The sequence below is a fragment of the Zea mays genome, chromosome 4 (assembly GCF_902167145.1).
Source record: "Zea mays cultivar B73 chromosome 4, Zm-B73-REFERENCE-NAM-5.0, whole genome shotgun sequence".
NCBI classification, from domain to species: Eukaryota; Viridiplantae; Streptophyta; class Magnoliopsida; order Poales; family Poaceae; genus Zea; species Zea mays.
Genome location: NC_050099.1, coordinates 24,431,813 through 24,455,965, shown reverse-complemented (window position 1 = coordinate 24,455,965; position 24,153 = coordinate 24,431,813). Strand labels below are relative to the sequence as shown.

Below are 24,153 nucleotides of genomic sequence, written 5' to 3'. Positions count from 1 at the left end.
TAGATTATTCGTATCATTTACAACAGACTACTCGCGCGCCTGACTCACTGCTGTCGTTATCAACAGACTAATTACTGGTATATAGTTTACAAATTATACGATCATCCCACAAGTTATCTACGATGTTTTGTAGTTCCACTTACGCAACATTATTAATCAATATACGCACCATTTATTAGATTTCAATATCCACCTCTATATAAATCAGTTGCCAAACATACAAGGTTTATTGTAAAAAACAAATTAATCGTATCTCATACAACAGTCTAATCACTGTCTGACTCACTACTATCGAAATCATTTGCGTGTTTTTTTGATGTTGTTGTCTCATTCCAATCAGGAGCTTTACTGCCACCCTTGTTCCTAGATCCTGGAGGTCGTCCTCTCTTACGTCCAGCAAGGCTTGCCAACCTTTGTCTATTTTCCTCCATTGACAAACATGTCCTACTGTTGTGACCATCAGCAATTCCACACTTCTGACATTTCCTGGTCATTTTCTTTGTACCTTTTGCTCCCAATTTAATAACCCTTTCTTCACTCCCCTTTATTGTTCTTCCTTTGGGTTTTGAGTTATTTGGTCTTGCCAAGCTTATCCCATCGACTGCAAAATCCAGTTTCTGCAATTCAAAAGTAAATACTTCTCAGCATATAATATTATGTAGTCCAACATACAGTATTATACCATTATTACCTTTCTGGCATGATCATTTTGTTCACTGACACCACTAACATTCATAATTGCGTGATCATGCAAATTAACCTGTAATTGACAACACATTTTGTTAAGCTCAATCATAACCCAATAACTCAAACGTATAAATCATGTATATGTATAACTGCAAATCAGTATAGTTGTTAAAGATATTACCTCTTCTAATGGACGTATTGGTATATGTATTTGATCATTGGCCACGCCTTGTTCAAGTATATTAGATACGTCTTGAATTTCCTGAAAATTTGGATGAAAGATCAATATACATCATTTACAAATAAACATTCACAACAGTACGATCAAAACCTTGTTATTCCTTTCGTCAAATTCACCATCCTTTTCGTTGTCCTTATTGGCTTCATCATCGTCCTGAGATTTTATTGTTTCACACCTCATCAATATAATATGATTAATAATATGTTACAACATACATATTAAAACATTACATACATGTATACCATCTCCTCCACTAGTTCCACAAGTTTCCTCAACGTCTATATCTGTTTCCAAACGCGAAAGTACTTCGAGAAGCTCATCCATTACTGTTAGGGCTCTATCATTTCCTGCTTTGGATAAACTAGCATGATGCACTACTTTCATTGCCTTTTTAAGCAACATCTTCTGTCTATATGACTTTGTTTCTCCATCCTTCCCCTTCAAATTCCTATCATCTCTTGAAAACGGAACATCTTGCCTTGCAGAGGTGGTGTATCTTTGTAAAATATATTCTTTCGGTATCCGGTCAATCTGAAGATGCATAAACGCGCGTAGTACATGTACACAGAATAGCCCTATAAAACAATAACGATCATAAGATTTTGTACATATGTTTTCAATGTATATATGTACTATTTAGTACTCCATACCTGTATGTTCCCAATGTTTGCATTCACAAGTATACTTTCCTGCATCTTCATCAGCTGTGACTTTGAATTGGTGTTGTCCCCAAACAATTTTATTCGATCTAGTTGTATGTTGCACTACCCAATCATTTGCACCCCCTTCTTCGTCGTGCATTATCTTGAATGCGGTTGCATATTTCAAAGATTCCTGGAATCTACACATCACAGCCCTTGTGTATGCTCTTGCAACCCTTATCTCAAACATGTATAGCGTGTTCGTCTCCTTTTGACCCTGTGGCATATATAATGCAAATTAGTTTACACTTATATTAAGGTATCAATATACGACACAACAATTTTATCCTCACCATGCTTCCCACTGCTTCTTTTGACTCTTTCATCTTTCTACTGTGTAGAAGTTTCATCATTTGCTTGGCGAATTGATGAAGCGGAGTATTTGCATCGACATGTGCACTTTTGACAAGCCTGTTCATGCTTTCGCTACGCTGTGTAGACAACATTAGACCACAATAATGATTTTTGAAAAAAGCAGGCACCCAATCCTTACGTATTCCATACAGCTTATCGAGAGTACTGTTATCGTGCAGATCAAAATCTTCAAGTAGCATTGACCATGCAGTCTCAAACTCCAACTCAGTCAAAGGATGATGTATTATAGATTGAAACCGTGTCTTAAAGTCCATTTCCTCAAATCTTGCATACAACTCGTTTAGAAAAGGCATATACCTATTTTGCACATGCCATAGACATAAACGATGTATTGTGTGTGGGAAAACACTCTCGAGGGCTACTGGCATTGCAGGATCTTGATCTGCAAACATATATGACAAAATTGCACGAATCTTATTCCATGTTATATAAAGAAAATAATATCTAATTTAAGCCATATTTGATGTATATACATTTAATTCATTATTATCAGTCGTACCTGTCAGCATCACTCGTGGCCCTTCGGTTCCCATGCATGTTTTGAAGGCGTTGAATACCCATTCAAATGTATCAACAGTTTCATCCCCCAACAATGCGAAAGCAAATATAGTGCAATGGAGGTGGTGATTTGAACCAACAAACATACCTAGTGGTTTTTCATACAGATTAGTCTTATGTGTTGTGTCAAATGTAACCGCATCACCAAAATCCATGTAATCCCCTTGCTGGCTTGCATGTGACCAAAATATGCTCAAAATCTTGCCTTCTTTATCCAATTGGAAGTCAGAGAAAAATTGTGGATTATCCTTTTTGCAGGATGCAAAAAAGGATAGTAGCTTTGCCACATCATTTGCATTTCTTTCTCGTTGCTTTGCCTTTTTCCTGAAATTATTGTGAAAATTTAGCATTAGGCGGAAACAACAATCAGCAAATATCAATTATGAATATCAATCGAAACATATCATAAACTTACAGGTTATACATGTCCTGTGCTGTTACAGGCACACTCTCAGGACCACCGTGCATTTCTGATACATAATCCATAATACAATGTTGCGGGATTCGACTCTCTTGCATTGAACTTATGAACTCCATGTATTCAGGATCATGCGTCTTGTTGCATTGTAATTGATTCTTTTCGGTATCCTTTTTAAAAAATTCATGATTATGATCCAAGTGCAACAGATCAATACGCACTGATATAACTGTCTCTTTTGCATCATCATAAATTTTTTTTAAGTTTCATACCGGCCTTGCATTGTGTCCGTTTCGAACTGGTACTACGTACCTTTGGGTTTGATATTCCCCTTACTGATCTTTTGCCTTCCATCGAGCAATTCAACCACTTACAATTTTTCCGTTCCCTATACTTTTTCAATGGAAATCCAACTTCATATGCATACCTACTATAAAATTTATATGCTTCATCCACCCCACTGAATGTCATACCAACTTTAGGTACTAATCTCGGATCAATTGTAACTTCCTGTGCAAAAAATATAAATTGTATCATGTATGGTACCCTACATATTTTTATTTTGTATGTAGATCATAACAATTTTCAGACAATAGTTTCACAGTGTATGCACAATATAAATACTGAATGTCATACCATCTCTAGCTGCCTTCTACTGTATACAATTCAACGTACAATACTGAAAATTCAAATCAGTTCAATATTACTTACATGTCTCTGCAGAATCACCGGTGTGTCCTGTTCATGATCACCAATAGTACGCATAGTATTAAGGTGTTGTCCTCCTTGATTTACTGTCATTCTCGATGCCTCAAATATGGTCTGTTCATCAACCCCCGGGGCCCTCAAAGCTGCTGGTGGAGTAATTGCATCTACAGCAGTAGCTGATTCTGTATGCGTAATTCCATCTGACGCTAACTGGTACCCTCCTTGTTGTTCTTCCTGCACCATTGTTACGATATCCAAGCATTGATTTGGTCGATGAACAGACGTCGGCGTCGTATACTCACTTATGGACTTGTTTCCCCATGGCGCCGCCATCTTCCAGAGCAAATACGCCCTTCACCCAGCAGCGGACTATCAAATGATGCGTACTCTCCACTTTTTTTGGAAGATTATGATTTTTCCCTGTACCATGCGTATATCCAATATCGTGGACGCATATTTCACGGCGCATATCCAGTACCCGCTGAATTTTAGGATCGTGGCCGCGCTGATCGTGGGCGCTCTGATCGGGGGAGTAACAGCCATTTATGCAATTTTATACATAGATTTACGGTGTCGTAACTGTCTGTTTAAATGCGCTTCCCCATTTTACGGGTTACACGTCACCGATCCACGTACGAACACGTGGCCCACGTTGGTTTACGCATATTTGTACAAGCTATTATACTTGCATAACTGTAGTGCATTAAAGCGGGCCGCCTGGATCGATCCATTCGGTTCGACCACGCTCGGCTCGTCTGGCTGGGGCTCCGCGCACCTATATGAAGCTCAGGGCTTCCATTACCATCGCCCTATATATATATATATATATATATATATATATATATATATATATATATATATATATATATATATATATATATATATATATATATATATATTACCATATTTCGCTAGTGACACGTTTTTACAATAGATATCATATGTGCATAGTCGTTAGTGATACATTTTTTTAAAGGATGTCACTGAAAAAACAGTGACGTGTTTTTAACAAGTGTTATACGGGTCACGTCCCTTCGAGCGTTTTTGGCGTAGTACTGTGTGAGGGGATATTTGGTGCAGCTCTATATGAAAGTTCCAGATTTACTAAATCGGTTTGCTCAAACCCTCTGGCTCCATCAAATTTGGAGTCACTAAAAAATGATTCATCAGCCACACCCGTTACATAAGATAACAATTTGTTTTCGATATCCAAAATAAACGCTCCCTAAGTCGACACACGCCGTTGAAAGACTTTAAAGGCAATGTGCAAGGCACCAATGCAAGTTGGTGCAGGCCGACGAGGTAGTGTACGTAGATAGCTGGTGTGGTACTTACTTGTATGACAATGACTGTAGGAGTGGTACTTACTTGTCGGGTCTCAAGATCGTGCCCTTGCATTCAGAACAGACGGCAACAAACGAAAGTGAACATAACACACGGACACGGTCGTGGGAATATATATATATATATATATAGCAGGTATAACGGGAGCTCTGTGCTTCCAATAGTTAAAGAAAACTCAGGTCGATCATCCCTGCAACCTGGTTCAACCCAGCACACCGACTGGACCAGGTTGCACCACCCGCGCCCACGTCTGTGCACGCAAAAAAGGAAGGCATGCATGAGTCAAACACGTCCTCTTGCATGTGCATAAATTTAGGAAAGATATGTGTGACAGTTTCTATTTTTAAATGCTTTATTTCCTCCATAAATTTAGGATCGCTGCAACAGCCATGCAACTAGACTCGTAAAGATCATTTTATGATATATACTGCTACTAAATATGCTAGCATGTGTAGATAATTATGCAATTCGGTATACTGCGTAAAAATCTGTTACCAGCTGCATGCACACGAATTTATGATGAAAATAATGTGCAATGAAAGGAAATAAATTGCACGCATAGAAACAAAAAATCGTATTTAATGTTTTATTTCCTTCATAAATATAGGATGCCTCCAACAGCCATGCAGCTAAATACATTAGATCTAGTTTATGATATATATTGATACAAATTATACTATATGGTGTAGCTATTTATGCAATTCGTTACACTGCGTAAAAAATCTGGCATGTTGTTCACTGGTAGACGCATCTCCGGGTTAGAGCGTAATAACTTTAAGTTTTGAGCATAAAATTCTTCAATTATAAGCGTAAATACTGAGCCAATGTGAGAGGTTGATTGCTTTAGTAGGTTGTTATTATGATCCTATTTTTATGGCAGATCCAAAAAACATGACAGCTGCATGCATGCGGTTATACAAATCCAAAAATTATGGCAAAATGCATGCATGAGTCAAACACGTTCCCTTGCATGCGCGTAAATTTAGGAAAGATATGTGTGGCGGTTTCTATTTTAAATGCTTTATTTTCTCCATAAATTTAGGATCGCTGCAACAGCCATGTAGCTAGACTCGTAATGACCATTTTATGATATATACTGATACTAAATATGCCACACTGTGTAGATAATTACGCAATTCGGTATACTGCGTAAAAATCTGTTACCAACTGCATGCACACGAATTTATGATGGAAAGAATATGCAATAAAAGGAAATGAATTGCATGCATATAAACAAAATATCGCATTTAATGTTTTATTTTCTTGTTAAATATAGGATCCCTCCAACAGCCATGCAGCTAAACGCATTAGAACTAGTTTATGATATATACTGATACAAATTATACTACACGGTGTAGGTATTTATGCAATTCGTTACATTGCGTAAAAAATATGGCATGTTGTTCACTAGTGGACGTATCTCCGGGTGGAGCGTAAAAACCTTAAGTTTTGAGCATAAAATCCCTAAATTGTAAGCGTAAATACCGAGTCAATGTGAGAGGTTGATAGCTCTAGTAGATTGTTATTACTATCCTATTTTTATGACAGATCCGAAAACATGGCAGCCGCATGCATGCGGTTTCTATTTTTATACAGATCCAAAAATTATGGCAAAAACCGTGGGAGTTTCCATTGCATGCGCAAATTACGAACAACATAAATCAAGGAATTATCTTTCCAATGTGCATGCAGTAAACTGATATACGAACTCCGTGTTTAAGCATAAAATCGTACAGTTTTTGGCTGTGACACTATGAAAATCATTAAATAAAAATAATACATTTAGTTATTAATGATACTAATGAATTTCCTTTTAAGTGTTTGTTATGTATTTGCATTTGGAATAATTTTTATCGCGCATGATTGATTTTTGGTTATTGTATAACATTTCTCCTTAAATAAAAATCCTAGTAAATAAATAATATAATCAGTCCAAAAAATAACTATATTATTTATAAATACTTTTGGTTTCATTACTATAAATTTTAGAATTATTTAAAAGTGTATTTTCAATTAGAAAAGAGAAATTCGGGAAAAAAAACAAACAAAAAGAAACCCCTAACTAACCTAAGGCCCAACCCCTAACCCTAGTCGGCCGCCCCTGGCTCCTCCCTGCTAGCGGCCGCCGCTCCCACCTCTCCCTATGCCAGCCGCCAGGCTTCTTCCTTTCCCCTCCCCTCCTCTCACTTGCATGCGGGCCCGCCCTGGCCTTCTTCCCCAACCGCGCCATGCCGTGGAGCCGCCTCGGCCCTGCCATCCGCGCGAGCGCTCCCGCGCGCCCAAGCGAGCCGCCCCGACGCCCGGCTTCCTCGCCCTCCAGCCGTCGAGTCGCGCCCAGGACTGCCCCGCGACCGCGACGCCCAGCGCCCAACGCGCCCGCGCCAGAAGCAGCGCCATGCAGCCCGACGCCGCGCGCCAGGAGCCTGCGCGCCGAGCCCAAGACCCGAAACCGCGCCCAATCCAGGAACTTTACCGCGTTTGTTTCTCCTCTGCGTGATTGGAGCTTCAATACGTCCGTTCCTTTTCCTCCCCATTAATCCCTCCGATGATGAATGCCTTTGATGACAGCTTGAATGGTAGGCCGTCGTTTCTACTCCTCCCCGGCGTCTCTCTCCCTCTCCTTCCTCTATAAATTGGACGCCGAGCTCCTCTATTCTCCTCCCCTACTCGAGCTCTCTTCCTCCCTAAGCTCCCTCTCTCTCCCACTCGCCCACGCCATTGCCGGAGTTCGTCTACGTCGTCGTCGTCCGCCCCGCTGTCCGTGGTGCCTCGCCGAAGACATGCCCGAACCTCGTCCACGCCGCTCGCCATCGTACCTCGCCGTCCGAACACTCACTACGATTACGCCGTTCCCTGCCCGTCGAACACTCTCCCTCGTCGACGTTCATCCAAGACCGCCGTTCATCCCAAGGTTGAAAACAACCCCAAAAGTTGATTTATGTTCTAAATCACGTTTTAAATTAAATTATGAATTATTGTTGTAATATTGAGATAATGCGATTTGGCGATTCTCGTGTATGATTTTAGAGATCCCGATTTATAAGTGTTGCTAAAATCAAACCCCGTGACAATATCTTGAATATGCGTATGATTTTATAATTTTAAAAATTAGCACGATCACTATTCACTACTTCATTGATTTTCATACTAGAAAACGTTTACAGATTTAAATTCGCTTTAGTGTGTGGAGCAATAATCGGTTAGTATTGATATAGGTATTAAGCCATATATTTCCGGTCAAATGAAAATATAGGTTTTACTATTCATAATAAATGAAATCATAAGTATGGCACTTAAGTACCTAGAATTAGTAAGGCGTTTATTTATGTCATAATAACCATGATTATGTTATTAAAAGTCTCATTTAGTAATTTACAATTAATTCTTAGAATATTAATGTTAGAAGAATTAAATAAACAATTTTAGTTATACTTATAAATTCTATTTAGAAAAGAATCGAGAAAACCGAAATAGTAGAATTTATAATAATATTAAAATAACCTAATTAGACGCTCAAACTTTTTTAAATAAAGTTGATAGTTATGTTAATAAACATAGGTTTCTTACTGATAAAGTAGATAATTTGTTCTAATGTTAAAATGACTTTTAGTAGTTATCATATTAACAAGATTTATTATAGATGTTTAAGTATAGCCGTATTAAATAGAAACTTAAAAGTAATATGTCATATAACTTTTCTAACAATTATATAATGGCTTAATTAAGTGCTCACATCGTCATAACTAAAACAATAGTTAATAACATACCAATGAATATAATATTCATTTTAAATATTTAGGTCATGTGTTTCTAAACTAAATGTAAAGATAAATAATAGAGTAATTATGTCCTCTCATAACCTAGTTAATTAGATTTATATTGGTTTACTACTGGTTATATAGGCTTAAGTAATCATTTAATTAAAATTAGTTCATATTATTTATATATGTGTCACTTAGTTTTTCCTAAAGAATAAACTAAGGAAATTAGTGTTCATGTTCTTTAATAATAATGTTAGTTTGTATATTGTTTTGTATATAGCTTTCTTAATAAAATATAGGACATGTACTTTATAATAAAAATAAAATATAATTGTTTGTTTATTGTCTTTTACATAAAAGTTCATTAAAGCATATATCATAACTTTCCATAAATAGGTGTTTAATAATAATGATCTTTTCACATAAAACCTATTTAGACTTATATCTTAGTTTATCATAAGTGAATGTTTAACAATGATTTATAAGGTGTTCCTAATGCTTTTAAAAATTAATAACGTGTTCCGTAGCCCATTAATCTTAGATATATGACATATATCTTTTCTAAAAGATTAAAAAGGTTTAATATTGTTATAACATGTTTTATCATCTTATAAACCCTTAATCGTAGACATATCACATATGACGTTTTATAAAAGATTAATTTGGTGAACCTAATATTTGTATATTTTAATTAAGATATTTTTATAAGCTCATGTCTTGTTTTTAAAGTATAGATCACACATTTTTGAAAAGAATACCCGCTTATTATAACCATTACTTGCGACGTTTTTGAAAAGTGAACGCTCTTTTCGTTAGGCTTTCTTTTAGCTTTACGTATGGTGAATGTTGTATGTTATTGAGTGGTGTTTGTTCTTCTTGTTTGTTGTGTGATATTTAGTGGTTGATCTAGTAGTTAAGACTCAAGATCTATTCCTATCCGTGGAAGAACCTCAAGCTTTCAATAAGCAAGGCAAGTGGACCTCTCCCTCTGCATACTCTGTTTGATCCCAAACAATACATTTAATAAAGTTTATTCTTTTGGATATATATGCATAATTTGACGGGTTACCTATTTAGATAACCTTTCCAACCTTATTCCTTGATCAAACCTGGGAATTATACTTTACCTTTGTAGCTATGCTATTGCTACAACTTAACTTTATGCCACTCCCGCTTATGATATTAATGTTCCAAATGGTAAGATTACTTTGTTGTTGTGAACCCGATAGTTAAACAAGATTATTGCATATTAATTGGAACATGAAGTGACCACCCGGGAAAACAGTGCTACCATAAGAACTATCATGGCTCTGGTCTTGGCTAAATAACTAGGGAAGTCTTATGTTGGGTGCTGGTCGTGGTCGACAGGAACGGGGGCATCTGGCAAGCTATTATAGTTCCGGCTCAGGCAGATTGGATACGGGCATAGTTCCCAAAGCTTTACCCTGTAGTCTGGGCTATAAGTTGGTTACGGTAGGTGTACCTTATGCAGTTGACCATTTCCAGCATTTGCGTAATGAGAACTCTAGGGAGAAGCCTCGTAGTGAGACCCTGGCCATTCACCTCGGAAGTGAATACGGGTCTAGCTAACCGGGCTTGAAGGGAATCGCGACTCATGGGTAAAGATGCGCCACCTCTGCAGAGTGTAAAACTGATATATCAGTCGTGCTCACGGTTATGAGCAGCCTGGACTCCTCACATGATAATTGAACTTGAAGATGGAAATAAATCGAGATCCAATGATCTGCCAATGGTTTTGCTTAAGTGGTTTCACTTAAGTGTTTTTTATATAATCTTGTATCTTTGCTTAATGGGAATACTTGGGATTCACACTTATTAGTAAGACAGGTATTATTAATAAAATGTTGACCAACTAAAATGCTTACTGCTCAACCTCAGCCTCACCTTGTTAGACTTGCATTAGTTTTTCCCCCACTTGCTGAGCCCCGACCATAAGTGAGCTCACCCTTGCTTAATTTTGATCAGAAGTTGCAGATGAAGTTATGATGCTAGACTCTGTAGATGCTAGTCTAGTGATACCCCCGGTCATCTTCCTGTGGATGGATGTCTATGTTTCGCTGTACTTTGATGAATAAAGGTTAAGACATTATGTCTGTTTGAAGTGTAATATGTTAATATACTCGTTATTTATGCTTTTATGCATTGTTCTTTTGATATATTACACTTGTGACGTCAACATATGTGTGGAAATAGATCCTGGCACACATATGCTATGCACCCGGCTCTGCCCTTTGGAAACGGGTGTGACATTGGCGTAAATAATACATGTGGTAGGCATAAAACACAATAATCGAAAAGAAAATTGCGCCGGATCGGAGGATGTCACGCGCGATCATCGTTGCGCGCATCTCGGGCCTTCCGTGACACCGCTCGCTCGAACATTGCGCCTCATGCGTCGCCGTCGCTACTCGCACGTCGACGGGCGTCGCTTGCTCGTCGGCCTTGGAAGTGCCGCCTCCTCGGGACCTCGAGGACGCCGCCGCTTGCCCGCACAAGGGCCCCGCTGTCGCTCGCCCTTTGGATCGGGGAGCCGCCGCCACAGACCTGGGAACCGCCGCCACTACTCCGGATCGAGGAACCTCCGCCACCGCGCGTCGAGGTCATGGAGTTGCGGCCACCGGCTGGGGGTCCACCGCGGCGCACGCTCTGGGGCAACCGCCATCGTCGCACGCGGCGTCGCTAATGAATCGGGGTGGAGCGTAAAAAACTGAACCCTAGCACTCCGGGTCCTGTTTTATAGACGTCCGGATGTGGTCCGGCTCGACCGGATTGCACCGTCCGACCTGGGCTTCCTCTAGTTATTGGAAACACAGGCCTCCTAATATATATATATATATATATATATATATATATATATATATATATATATATATATATATATATATATATATATATATATATATATATAATAATCCGCCATGCACGCACACATTTCCGGGCAGAACATGACACGCACGGCACGGGAATATACAAAACCCCAGCCGAAAGCAACGACACGTAGTTAGCTGGGACCTACAGTTTGGTTCTGACTTGTGAAAGAGAGCTGTCACAAGCTAGCTGAACACTAGAGGAATTAGGCCGGCTTAGCTCACTGCTAATGCGGCTAGATTGAAGAATCGATCGGACCGGTCGTCGACGTCGACCGATCGCACAGGAAAAGGGCATGCACACGCACGTTGTGTATATATGCGCGCCTGTGATTCAGAAACAAATTGACGTCGAAGTACTGAGATGATGTGCCTCTCGTGATTTTCTAGGTGCGTTTGACTGTCTGCATCGCCATGTAATGTTGGATAGGTGCTGCACAGTATAGCTAATAGCTATACCCTAACGTTGCAGCTCGCTCGTCGCTGTCTGATGGGTCTAAAAACTCGCTGGACCCAAAACTGCACCTGTATGCAAGCGGCCGGCTGCATGATCTGACAGCCAAACAGGACGAGGGCCTCGTTGGGCTCAGTTTTATCTGGGCCTTTTATTTTCTGCCGGGTTCGTTTTCTTCTTCTTCCTTGAACAGAGGTTGTTTTTCTTTTTTTAGCTCTGGTACAACACGCTCACTGATTGCTTGATGCTTGCTGATAGAAAAATCGAGTGTTGCTTCAATGCCCTTCATGTGGCCTCAGACTCAGAGTCCAGGACATGTATATGGCATGTTCCTCTGTTGTTGGACTGCATGCCGTGTAACGGTACCTATACATGCAGAGTCGGCTGACCAGCCATTCTTCTATCTATCGCGCCTTTTCGCCGTGCGCATCAACACACTCTCCGTTGCACACCTCAAGCTGCCTTTTACAAACAACAAAAGCGGGGGGTGGAAGTTATGTACATCGGGGAGAGTCAGTGAACTGTTTGTGACAAAGCTGAAAAACCAAAACCACAAAAAATGTTTACATGTCCCAGTTATCTGTATGATATACAAATATATGGCTGGAGCCTGGACTGCATTTGGGTGGGAGATGGCCACCGTCGTCCGCTCAGGCTGTTACTGTTAGGTCAGGTCCTCGACATCAGATGGACTGTCTTTGGCAAGGTTCGCCTCGTGGCGGGAGAGCTCCCACAGGAGCTGCTCGATGCCAAGCTTCCTCAGCTCGTGTATGCCTTGCTCAACTGCGAGAACAATGCCCAAGGTATATAAGTCATCTCCGGACTGATTTTCACGGCCAGCAATCACCGTCGTGGCTTCTTCAAAGTTCAGTGTGGCAACAGCCTCAAGCATACTACAAGAAAGCAGTCAGAAGAAAAGAAATTATACCATCCACAGCGTCATGTGACGTTGGTTGCTGGCCGTGTCGATCGATCCACATGTGCAATCGCTCCTCGGCAATATCTTCTTCCACGTTGTTGGTCTTAGCCCTCCTCCAGAAAAATATGAGCCAAGCCTGGGTCGCGGCACCAGAGTTGACGGCCACCACATAAGAACATTGGCGTTTACATAATGAATTTTATCAGTAACTTCGCACAGAATTAACCAACTTGCTGGTTTAAGTCAGAGTCTCAGAGTAAAAAAAAAGGAACGGGGACGGTACCTGCTTGAACTGTACATCTTCTTCCTCCTCCTTGCTTAGGTCTGCACAACTCAGATTAAGTATGGTCATGGATTTGTAGAGTTCCCCAGCAGGACAAACATGGCACTGGGTGATACTACAGCTAACCAGCCAACTAATGTTGAAAGAACATAATTCTCGTATAGCTAGCTACTAATATGATGATTACAGAAAATAAAGAGATTACAGAAGATAAAGAGATAACTGTACCAAATGCCTCAGTGAATTTTTCATCCCCAGATGATTTAATATCTGCATATGTGAAACACCAAACCATGAACATGAGTTAGCTTCATAGATAGGCAGTGAAGGAATTATGTCAACTGATCAATTGATGATTCATGATATAATGATCTTTTTGTGCAAAGTTTTCTTGGTGTACTATCAGTAACAAATAGGGAAAGCAACTGAAGGAACCTGGATCAGCTGCTCCAGCAACATTAGTACGATGGTGTTGGGCAAGGGCAAAAAGTACCGCATCCTCCACCTCCAAAAATTAATTAGGAGCATCAGAAGAGACAACAGAAAAAAAGGTAAATGCAAAATTTGATCTAGAAAATCTTCAGCACCAGGCCACCTAAGGTGCTGAGAACTGCTGAATATATATTATGCATAATAAAAACTGATGAAAGCCTAGTTAAAAAGATAAGCACCTTCAGGAAAGCTAGTTCTTGAAGTCCTTTATCAACAGCAAGCATGGTTTCTACGTTGCCTTCCCCTGCTGTAACAGTCAAATCATGAACAAGCTTGTCCACGTCTTCCAAACCATTACCTTCTGCTTCGGATCCATCCTTGGCTCTCTGTCCAGCAGATGTTACATACTCAAATGGAAGAGGTGCAAGTGAAGACCAGTATTCATGTTTTGACATTGAGATGTCTGGATAGATGCCTGCAGAATTGCAAGAATTTACTCAGAAAAAAAAAAACATCAGTTGGTAAAATGTGTTACGTATAGGCAATCCGATCACTGCTTTCAGAAAGGAATTTAGTAACTAAGGAAACATAAACAGTGTTACTGCAAACTCAACAATGACAGGAATTTTAGGAAAGCTGGTGTTACACTACACATGCTAACAAAACCAGCATTCAGTTGAATTCGTTGCAAAATAAAAGGTTGTCTTATTCTGAATTACCATATTGGACAGCCAAACCCCAATAACGGGCTAACCAACACCTCTTCATGACAACCTCTTCCTGTACAATAGTTGTGTGCTTCAAATCAGCACTTCCACAAGCAACTAGACATTTATGCTTGATTGAATCTCGGGATAAAAGGAAAAATGATAGAGGAAATTAACCATTTCTTCTTTGCTTAAGATCATCCTGCGTGTCATTGTATGTAACTCTTGTGTTTCGGATTCAGCTTCTTTGAGTTTCTTCACAGCAGCCGATGCTTCTTCTCTTGCAGACTAGAACAGAAACCAACAATATTGACAACTTATAGTTGAACTCATAATGTTCCTTACTGTAGGGCATAGACTAGCACCTTACCTGTAGCTGTTGCTGAAGAGTGGTGAGTTCCTCGCTTTTACCATTCTTGGATATAAGAGCTTTTCTTATCTCTTGCTGTTTTTAAATCAGGAAACAAATGTATCAACATTATGTCCTCTTGTAACACCTAGCAGATGAAGAGATTGCCTAGAGTAGCAATTATACGACCAAAACTTAGATTATACAAAGTATCGAGATTTGGGCCACTTCATAGAACAAAATGGAGGAATTTTAATGCATCATTCATCACACTTCAAGAATGGATAGCAATGTTAGTTAACATGTGGTCAGTTCCATTTCAGAAAAAAATCAAATTGCTATTAACGTAAACAGGTAAACATGCAAAATTAAACTTGTACCTCCTTTCTTACAAGCATTTCCTCCCTCCTGCATCCATAAGTTGCAAGTCATGGATAATGTGATAGGGGAAACAATGTGTAAAGTATCCAAAACACACTCCGAATACCTTTTCATAAGCTTTACTTCCATAGATAACCCATTGCCAAGATTAGCAACCTGGAGATATTACAGACGACAAAGATAGGAAATGGATATCATATGTGCCCCTCGTAATCAAATTATCCAATCACAATGGTCACATGAATGAAGTAATGCAAAAGCAAATAGTTTAACTTTCAACTCAATCCATACTGAAGGAGCTTTCATATTTGGAGAGGCATCATTTGAAGTAAAAAACTACGCTTATGGAAAATGGTATTACGGTACAATAATAAATTTGTAACAAAAGGCTGGTATAACCTCTTGATTATGCCACTATGCAATAATACAATCTTAACACTACAAGTACCGATTGAACAATTGAATATGTATACTATGAAGCATTACTATTATGCATGTTGAGAAACTCATCAATCACAGTATTAAAATTCAGATCTCTGATAGAAGCTACAAAACCATGTACGTTCGCTAAAAAAAAGAAGCTACAGAACTAATAACTATATCAAGTTTTATAATACGAATGAAGCAGAATCTAGGACAGTAATACACTAATACCAGATACTTGAATTGCTAAACAGATACCTGTTTCTCGAGCTCTGTTGTCCGGGCTTCAGATTGTCTAAGTTTCTCTTCTGCTAGCCCAAGCTGAATTTGAGTATATTACATAAGTTTAGTATGAGACGAAGACACTTCTAGTTTCTGATTCATAAAATTTGTTAGAATAGAAGTAAGAAACATAGCACACCTTCTCCAGAAGATTTACATTCTCATCTTTTAGCATTTCAAGCTGCAAAAGAAAAACAGCATTTGCAGATTTATTCATTGGAAAAAGGTACTACTATTACTGAAGAAAGCCCCGTGTAAGTTCACTAACTGTTCAGTACAAAAGCATCTGAAAAATATAGAATGTAGAAGGTGTGAGCGGTATGCTCGGCGACAGAGACCTCTTCTGTCAGTGTTGAACTGTCATGTGAGTCCCGTGACCGTGTGGACTGGGCGAAAGTAGGATCGGGATAAACAGCCCTACAGCACCGTGAAATATCAACTGTTAATCCAAATCTTGTTGCTACTTATATACAAAAAACTCAACCGGTGGGGTAAGGCAGCCCCAAGCATCGTATGAAGAAGACAATCTCACATAGATCGAGAAAACCCCTGAACCCCACTACGAAATGGGGCAGAAAATCATTAATAGAATGAGAGCGACATCTGTTTTGAAGAGACATGCTAACAATGTGACAATGCATTAGCAAGAGAAATATCTCAAAAAGCTTGACAATTCACCTTCTATCCCTAGGTGTCCCATTGGGAATTTCCACAGCTTGTAGAGGCCTCACACTAACGCCAACTGGAGGTGCAAAGGTTGACCTTCCTGTTGATGGAGTGCGATTCGCTGCAGCTGAGTCCACACCATTCCGACCTAACTAGGTAAACAACGACAGAGGGAATAAGGCGCGCCATTTCATAGGCAAACTGAAAACACGTTGTTATTTGAGATCAATAGGCTTGCTTCAGCATCTGAGGATGCACGTAGTTTCTTCAGAATATTTCATATTTCAAGTTAAAGGGCAAGTAATTGTCTGGATCAAGAATTCACTTCTCTATCTCCTTCACTATTGGAAACAAAAAACACTTCATGTTCACATGAACCATAAAAATAAATTTTATTAAAAGGAAACATCAAAGCAGCAACAGCATGAAAGTAAAATGTACCAGCGAGAAGCATCAAACTCAACAATACCATGCTTAGAACAGCAATGCATCAATTATCAGTCACCGGCACTGAGATAAGCTGAGAACAAACCCAAATCACAACTTCAGCAACTACATTCTCCAGTGCCTTGTATGTCATATGCTTTATCTCGTATATATTGTTTATAGTTTAAAAGTTAAAACAAAATATTTTTATAATCTTTTCATTTCAGAACAGAGTATCAAGTAGAGCCTATGAAGAGCAAAACACTAAGGGGCCGTTTGGATCCGTTCATTTTGGAGTAATAAGAATCTATTTAATTTAATAGGGTAGGCTATTTGGTTTGAAATTTAACATTCCAAATTTCCAAATTTCAGATTTATGGGATGAGAGATGGAAATTGATTCTATAGACTACGTTTGTACTCTAGAATTTGTAATTTATAACATGTTCTTTGACTCGCTTTCCTATAGTAAAAAATAGCATATAAATATCTCCACATATGGCTAACAACATAAATATCTCCCTTTTATGGCCAATAATAGTATCTAAATATATTCCACATAAAATCATATTAGTTTAATTGATCTGTGTCTAAATTACGATTATTAGAGGATCCAAACGGGACTAATACTCATTTTCAGACTAGTTTCTTTGTTTCTTTATTTGCTGAAGCTGAATTCTTAGTTGTTTCAAACTAATTGCTTGAGATAACAAACGGTAAGCTAACAACTTTGACATTACTTATCGCGGGCGAATTGCTCCTGCTCCGGTCTCTGGCGACGACGGCTGCCAGTGGCATGGGCAACGACACCCGCTCATCCCCACCGTCCTCGCTCCCTCGGCTGCTCCGGCGCCCGACACTCTCCACGTCGGAGTCCACGTTCGACGTTACCTCAGACAAACCTTGCTTCGCGCCGACGTCCCGCCTCGACCGCCGGCTCGACGGCCTTGCGGCCGTAGGGACCGTCTCTGACGCTTGCGAGGCTTCTGCAGGCCTAGCCGCGCTTGAGCTCCGCCCGCCGCGCGCCAGCAGCTTAAGAGGCGTCTCTTCTTCCTCCTCCTGATCCGCCACGCGTCTCACCTCGGCGGCCGTCGGGGGAGGCGTCTCGCCGCGAGAGACAGGCCTCCGCACGCTCCGCGGGTCCGTCAGCCGCACCGGCGCCTCTACGGGCTTCTCCTGCTCGCGCTCGCGGCGCGCGCCACCCGCTCGCGGCCGTGCGGCGCCTGCGCCCGTTCCATCGGCCGCGCCGTGGCGAGAGGCGCGCGCGGCGGTGACCGGGTCGCCGAGGGCGTCGTGGCCGCTCCCGTCGCGGCGCAAGCGCGCGGGGACTCCCTCGTCCCGCCCTCCGCCGCCGCCGCGTCGGAACGGGGAGGAGTTGGCGGACGAGGCCGAGGGGGCCCCCGACGGCGGCGTGGGGTGGCGGCGGTACTGCTGCAGCGAAGGCAGAGGGGCGTCGAGGATGATGCTGAACTCGCCGGCGGCGCCTGCGTGCGCGAGCATCATCTCCTCCATGCGCGCCATCGCTTGAGCCGCGGCCGCGCGGCGCTGGTTCGCCGCCTCGCCGGAGGGGCCCGGCCGCCGCGCGTGGCCGCCGCGGGGCGCATCCATCGGGCTTTGGGGTGGGTGGGTGGGCGCCTAACCGCCGCCGCGTTGACTTTAGTTTGACTTTTGCGTTACGCCTTGTTCTTCGTTTTGGTTTCGAACTACGAAGAGAAAGAGAAGCCGCGGGATTGGGGGCTTTGGCCGTTTCGTGGTGAGTGTGTGAGACTGGGGACGTTGGAAAGGGAGAGGTGTGCGTCGGTTTGCACCGTAGTCCATTTGCTTTTTTTTTAAAAAAAAACCATATGTTATCTTATGACTAATTACCAATTCTTTGTTATATATGGACGTTTCATTTGATTTATTGTAGTGGCATTTCTTTATATGATGAAATAACTTGATGAGCTAAAACTCCGATTCCGTCTTTGGACTTCTAATGACATATGGCTGTGAACGCACATAATTTTTCTATATATGGATGTACATAATCCTAACCATACTAATCCCCTCGATGTTCCAACCAGCTTACCACAAATGCTACTTGATTCCTGTTTTTTTGCTGCAGTGTTCAAGCATCGTTTCTCGGCAGGCTGCAGCCTGTAGGTCGCGAGGAAGAGAGTATTGTATTGGTTCCTGATTCAAAACTTTCAGGACGATAGTTCATCCGAGTTCAGATTACAAGGGTCTAAACGCAAAAAAGGTTCTCATTCATTCGAAAATGCAAAAAGATGAAGCACTGCCGCGCAAAATGGATGATTTTAAAAAAAACTTAGGTCGCACCATACATCCGACCCGTTCTAACACGTGTAGCCGCATTCGCGGGCCCACTTGTTAGTCTGCAGGTATTCCAGGCGTGTATGGAGCTGGGGAAGAAGGCTGTTGGGGCTAGGGGGAGAGAGACCTGGCAAACGCTGGCTGCTACGTGGACCCGATCAAATCAAATCGAACAGCCCCGTCATATAACCAAACAGTCACGTCATATAACCAAACAGTCACCTGTGTTTGGTTTCTAGGGACTAATGTTTAGTCCCTACATTTTATTCCATTTTTGTTCCAAAATTGCTAAATATAGAAACTAAAATTTTATTTTAATTTCTATATTTAACAATTTATATACTAAAAAGGAATAAAATGAAGGGACTAAACATTAGTCCCTAGAAACCAAACACCCTCTAATTGTAAATTACCCCCTCACTGGAGATTGCTGGCGGTAGATTTATCTTGGCAGGGAAACGGTTTTCCAGTCTGTTGTTTTTTTTTATAAGACAGGAGGGGCGAGCCCCTACTGAAAATTTTATTAAAACTTTAAAATAACAGAGTTAGAAGCAGACAGAAAGCAGATTACAAAGGGTAAAACAGCCTAACTACAACGGGAAAAGGAAAAGAAGCGAGGTCTACTGCCAAATCTGAAGCCATGCAGGAATTGTCGAATCAAAACGGCCTTTAGCCCTCAGCATGACAAGACGAAGTTCCCTTGCAAACTCGATTTTGCATTGTTGCACAGTCGGGGCTTTGTTCTGAAAAAACCATGCATTGCGTGTTTTCCAAATGCTCCAGTTCATGAGAATGACAATTTCCATAGAGAATGGAACATTGAGCTGTTGCATTAGGTTTACTGCCGCGGCCTCAGGATTAGCAATTCTGGGAGACGTCAAACCAATAGAAGTCCAGCAGGCCTTTGCAAAGTTACACTTGAGGAAAAGATGGTAGAGAGTTTCTTCCTTTTGCCAGATGCAGTTCTCACAAGTGTAGGACTCAAGGTTCATATTCTTCCTTTTCAGCAGATCCCTTGTATTGAGTCTGTTTTTTAGCCAAAGCCAAAAAAAGACCTTGTGCTTTGGTTGACACTTGTTTTTCCAAAGCAATCTGAAGATCTGGTGAACCTAAGCCTGACCCATCAAATGCTTATACGTTTTTTTTGTAGAGAAAAAGTCTGCTCCCCAAATGAGTTTCCAAGAATCATTTGTGCTGTTTACCATGATTTGGCCCCAGGTTGCGTCTAAGTCTAAAAATTGTTCATGAGCTTGAACTGACAGAGGAAGCTGGAAAATTTCAATAAGTTGCTCTTTTTGGAGAGCCTCTTTGATGGACAGTTTGCTATTGCGAGCAAAGGAGAATAATTCAGGGAATTGATTAGCCGGGATGCCCGAATTCCACATATCTTCCCAGAATAGAATGGTTCTTCCATCTCCAATTTTTGGGGCAGCCATACCCTTGTAATCTTGGACAAACGTAAGTAAGCTTTTCCACCAGAAGGAGCCAATTTTCGAGCAGCCAGGCATCCTGGTTGTCCTGTAATAGTTGCTCCAGACCAAGTTAACCCAGGGAATATCATGACTGTTGAAGAACTTGTGTAAGAATTTCAGGAGCAAGGCTTTGTTTTCCAGTCTGTTGTTACGCCGCTAGGGAGAAAACAACGTAGGCATTAACTTGGGACGTCTACTTGAGGGTCTTTTGATAAACTTCGTTGTACCCATCAGTCCATCACAGTGCATAGTTGGAAGCAGCGACAGTTTTAGGGTCTTTTGATGACGAAGAGTGCGTTATTAGAAGCGGTGACGTTGGCGAGTGAGTGCTCTGCAAGCTGAACACTGGCGTCGACCGTCCAGCAGAAGCTACCCCACTGCGACACGTTAGTGCTATAGACAGACCCATAGTGGGCCCGAATGGACCTTAGTGGGCTGATAGCCTAGGCTGGTAAGCGACGTATATCAATACATCATGCAGAGTGCACCCGCGTTGCGAGTGGAGGACCCAGCATTTAAATCTACTAGGGCAGTAGATGATAATAAAAAATTGATATGTACTCACCCCGTCCTAAAATAATAATCGTTTCAGCCCTAGTTTTTTTATATCTATATTCAAATGGATACAGATAAATTTAGACACATATATAAAACAAATACATTAAATATTGTATAAACTCATTAAAAGACTAAAACGACTTTTAATTTGGGATGGAGGCATTAATAATCCGTGTATAAATCGGTACCACATATACATAATTTCCACCAATATGAGCAGAAAATAACTAAAATATCTCATGATGCATTTACTTCGTCAAATTAGGTTGCAAGTTGCATAGATTTGTTTTGTTTCGTCCTAAATGCCGGAGAGTAGTTTACTTTTGGACCAAATTCCACGATAGTCGTGGCCCTACTGCCCTACCTACCTAGACTTTCCTTTAGGTCCGCGCTACGCGTTGCTGCTTTTTTTTCTTTCTTTTCTTTTTCTCTTCTTCACTCTTGAGTTATCGAATACTTATGTGTCTTCTTTATTTTGTAGCAAGGCTGGCTAGCAGAATAGCAGATCGTGCATATGGCACTGTAGTGTGAAATAAGGAGTTGAGATAAAAAGTGTGATAGGAGAGATGTTTAAGATAGCCTAGTAAGAGCATCTCCAATAGACTCTTCATTTTTTGTCTCTCTATTTGACTCTCTATTTAATTTTTCATAAAGATTATACTCTATTTGTAGCATCTCCATTCCAACAGATTATTCTTCTAGTTTGACTAGTCAGGTGGCTAGCTAAATTTGGCTAATAAGGAAGCAAATTTGGAGAGTCGGATAGATTGCCGAATCAGATAGCTAGTCTGTTTGAAAGTTATTTTTTATTGGATAGCTAAAATTTAGCTTGACAAGTCATTTTGCTAGTCTCTTATAAATGCTCTAAGGTTGTCTTTTCAACAGCTTACCTATTTTACCTCTGATGCTCTCACTCGTTTTAAACTTTACTTTACGAGCAGTCCAGTCTACACTCTACACTACAAAATGACCACCATATACGCGTAATGCTGGAGATCGCATAAGAGGTTAGTTTGGCTGATCCTATTTTCATTAGTACAAACTCCGACCGCCGAGTAGCTAATTCCATTTTTTTTTCACCGCCCAACTGGCGCATCGAGATCTCCTATCGATCAGGCCTGGGCTCCGATGGCTCTGACACGTTGACCTCGCCGCGTCCGCTCCTTTGGAGAGTTTTGACTACCACGCACACTGGGACTCACAGTCCAAAGTCTGAACTCGCTCGCTCGTGATCTCACGTGCAGCGCACCGAGTCCCGGTTGGCCGGCCGGTTCGACCCGATCGAGTGTAGTGTAGACTACACGGACGGGGAGACGTCAGCGACTCAGCGGCATTGGTGGGCAGCGTCAGCGTTGACCGTGATCCATGCACGCAGGCGTCGGAGCAGGGAGGGTGCGGGGGCCCGTGTCGGCAGTCGGCACCGCCGGATTCCAAGGGTGCGCGGCCCGTCTCGGGATACGCGGCAATTAAAACTTCTTCCGCTCCCCCAAACTTTACCCCTCTACAAAACCCTATGGTCGACGCTTTAAAAAAACTGGTTAACCAAATTACTCTTCAGTAAATTAGCCCCCATGCTAGGAGTATTTGAGTGTTTACTTGATCACAAATCATCGAACTTAAGTATACTTGGCTAAAAATGCCGTGTGTTTTATTGGCGACAGAAAGCAAACCAAATTATCCTGCGTGCGAATACGATGCAACACGAACGCGACTGTTCCTCGTCAAGGTTTGGCATCTTACATACAAACGCTACTGCTACCTCCGTTTGGAAGAAAGGAAAGTTTGATCATTGCCAACGATAATGACAATCGAAAAACGCACGGGAATAACTTAACAGACAAAAAAGAGCGTCAAACAAAAAACAGAAGGCTACAAAAACATCCAAAACTGCCAGCGAAAATCAGGCAAACGAATACGAACTAGGAGTCCAAAGCTAAGGAAATGCGAGCGATAAATTAAGCACAATAGTAGTAGCAATTAATTAGCAGCAACGACCGAGTAAATACCTTAGGAAGAGCGATACCGAAGTACTTGTCCTTGGCTCCGCCGCCGCCGGCCGCAGCGTAGTGCAGCGGGCTCCGGCCGCCGTACCCGTACCCGCGGAGGGGGCTCCGCCCGCCGTCGTACCTCGCCACCCCGTTGCTGGTAGCGGAGTCGCCCGCGTCGTCGTCGTAGTTGTCGTAGTCGTTGTCTCGCGGGCCCGCGCGCGACATGGCGTGCGCCATGGCAGCGGCCGCGCGGGTCTTGGACTGCGCCGCCAGCGGGTGCACGGGCGACGCGGCGGCGGCGGGGCCCAAAGGGTGCGCAGGGGACGCCGGCGCCGAGTAGATCCCACCCGCCGAGCGCCGGCGGCCGTAGGTCGGGCTGCCGGCCCGGCGCCAGTCCATGTGAGCCCCGCTAGATGGAGGGCGACGGCCGCCGGTGCGTGCGGTACGCGTCCTGGAGAGAGTGCTTCGTGTGTCTGCGGTGCGTGTGCGGCCTCTAGAGCTAGAGAGATGTTACTTCTTGCAGCAAGTGGCGCATCGAGATCTCCTATCGATCAGGCCTTGGCTCCGACGGCTCTGACACGTTGACCTCGCGCGTCCGCTCCTTTGGAGAGTTTTGACTACCACGCACACTGGGACTCACAGTCTGAAGTCTGAACTGCCCGGCCAGGCCGCTCGTGATCTCACGTGCAGCGCGCCGAGTCCCGGACTCCCGGTTGGCCCGATCGAGTGTACTGTAATGTAGACTACACGCAGTTTTAGGGTCCTTTGGAGTGTACTGTAATGTAGAGTGTCCTGTAATGCTCCTCAGCGACTCAGCGGC

The 24,153-nt window shown here is 42.0% G+C and overlaps 2 protein-coding genes and 1 long non-coding RNA gene across 4 annotated transcripts; all 3 read right to left on the bottom strand.

The window, feature by feature from the left end:
* Positions 1-316: 316 nt before the first annotated feature.
* Positions 317-913, bottom strand: LOC103652950 (uncharacterized). The gene is made up of 3 exons (XR_565159.2): positions 869-913; positions 692-760; positions 317-617 (listed from the first exon to the last, which is right to left on the bottom strand). It is a non-coding gene; the product is annotated as an uncharacterized lncRNA (long non-coding RNA).
* Positions 914-2,362: 1,449 nt separating this feature from the next.
* LOC103655158 (protein FAR-RED IMPAIRED RESPONSE 1-like) lies at positions 2,363-3,487 on the bottom strand. The gene is made up of 3 exons (XM_008681953.2): positions 2,978-3,487; positions 2,478-2,886; positions 2,363-2,386 (listed from the first exon to the last, which is right to left on the bottom strand). Exons 1-3 carry the CDS (start codon positions 3,097-3,099, stop codon positions 2,363-2,365), a joined length of 555 nt encoding a protein of 184 aa, XP_008680175.2. The 5' UTR covers positions 3,100-3,487.
* A 9,092-nt stretch (positions 3,488-12,579) lies between these two features.
* LOC103652949 (coiled-coil domain-containing protein SCD2) lies at positions 12,580-23,911 on the bottom strand. Of its 2 annotated transcripts, none has more exons than XM_020552484.2 (16): positions 23,352-23,911; positions 16,590-16,729; positions 16,250-16,328; positions 16,051-16,092; positions 15,888-15,950; positions 15,313-15,362; positions 15,206-15,233; positions 14,847-14,921; positions 14,654-14,764; positions 14,489-14,549; positions 14,009-14,244; positions 13,773-13,842; positions 13,566-13,607; positions 13,338-13,378; positions 13,064-13,190; positions 12,580-12,918 (listed from the first exon to the last, which is right to left on the bottom strand). In XM_020552484.2, exons 1-16 carry the CDS (start codon positions 23,730-23,732, stop codon positions 12,800-12,802), a joined length of 1,665 nt encoding a protein of 554 aa, XP_020408073.1. In that variant the 5' UTR covers positions 23,733-23,911; the 3' UTR covers positions 12,580-12,799. The 2 variants fall into 2 exon arrangements, with proteins under 2 accessions (XP_020408073.1, XP_008678157.1); XM_008679935.3 differs by lacking the exon at positions 23,352-23,911 and adding an exon at positions 17,743-18,723 and having other exon boundaries at positions 16,590-16,725.
* Positions 23,912-24,153: the final 242 nt, after the last annotated feature.

Coding starts and splice junctions, on each gene's coding strand:
- LOC103655158 (XM_008681953.2), bottom strand. CDS start 3,099: ATGGAGTTCATAAGTTCAATGCAAGAGAGTCGAATCCCGCAACATTGT. Junction 2,887..2,977: donor GCACAGGACATGTATAACCT/GTAAGTTTATGA, acceptor CAATAATTTCAG/GAAAAAGGCAAAGCAACGAG. Junction 2,387..2,477: donor CTGATAATAATGAATTAAAT/GTATATACATCA, acceptor ATATGTTTGCAG/ATCAAGATCCTGCAATGCCA.
- LOC103652949 (XM_008679935.3), bottom strand. CDS start 18,610: ATGGATGCGCCCCGCGGCGGCCACGCGCGGCGGCCGGGCCCCTCCGGC. Junction 16,726..17,742: donor GAGCAATTCGCCCGCGATAA/GTAATGTCAAAG, acceptor TTACCTAGTTAG/GTCGGAATGGTGTGGACTCA. Junction 15,363..15,887: donor CAACAGAGCTCGAGAAACAG/GTATCTGTTTAG, acceptor TAATATCTCCAG/GTTGCTAATCTTGGCAATGG.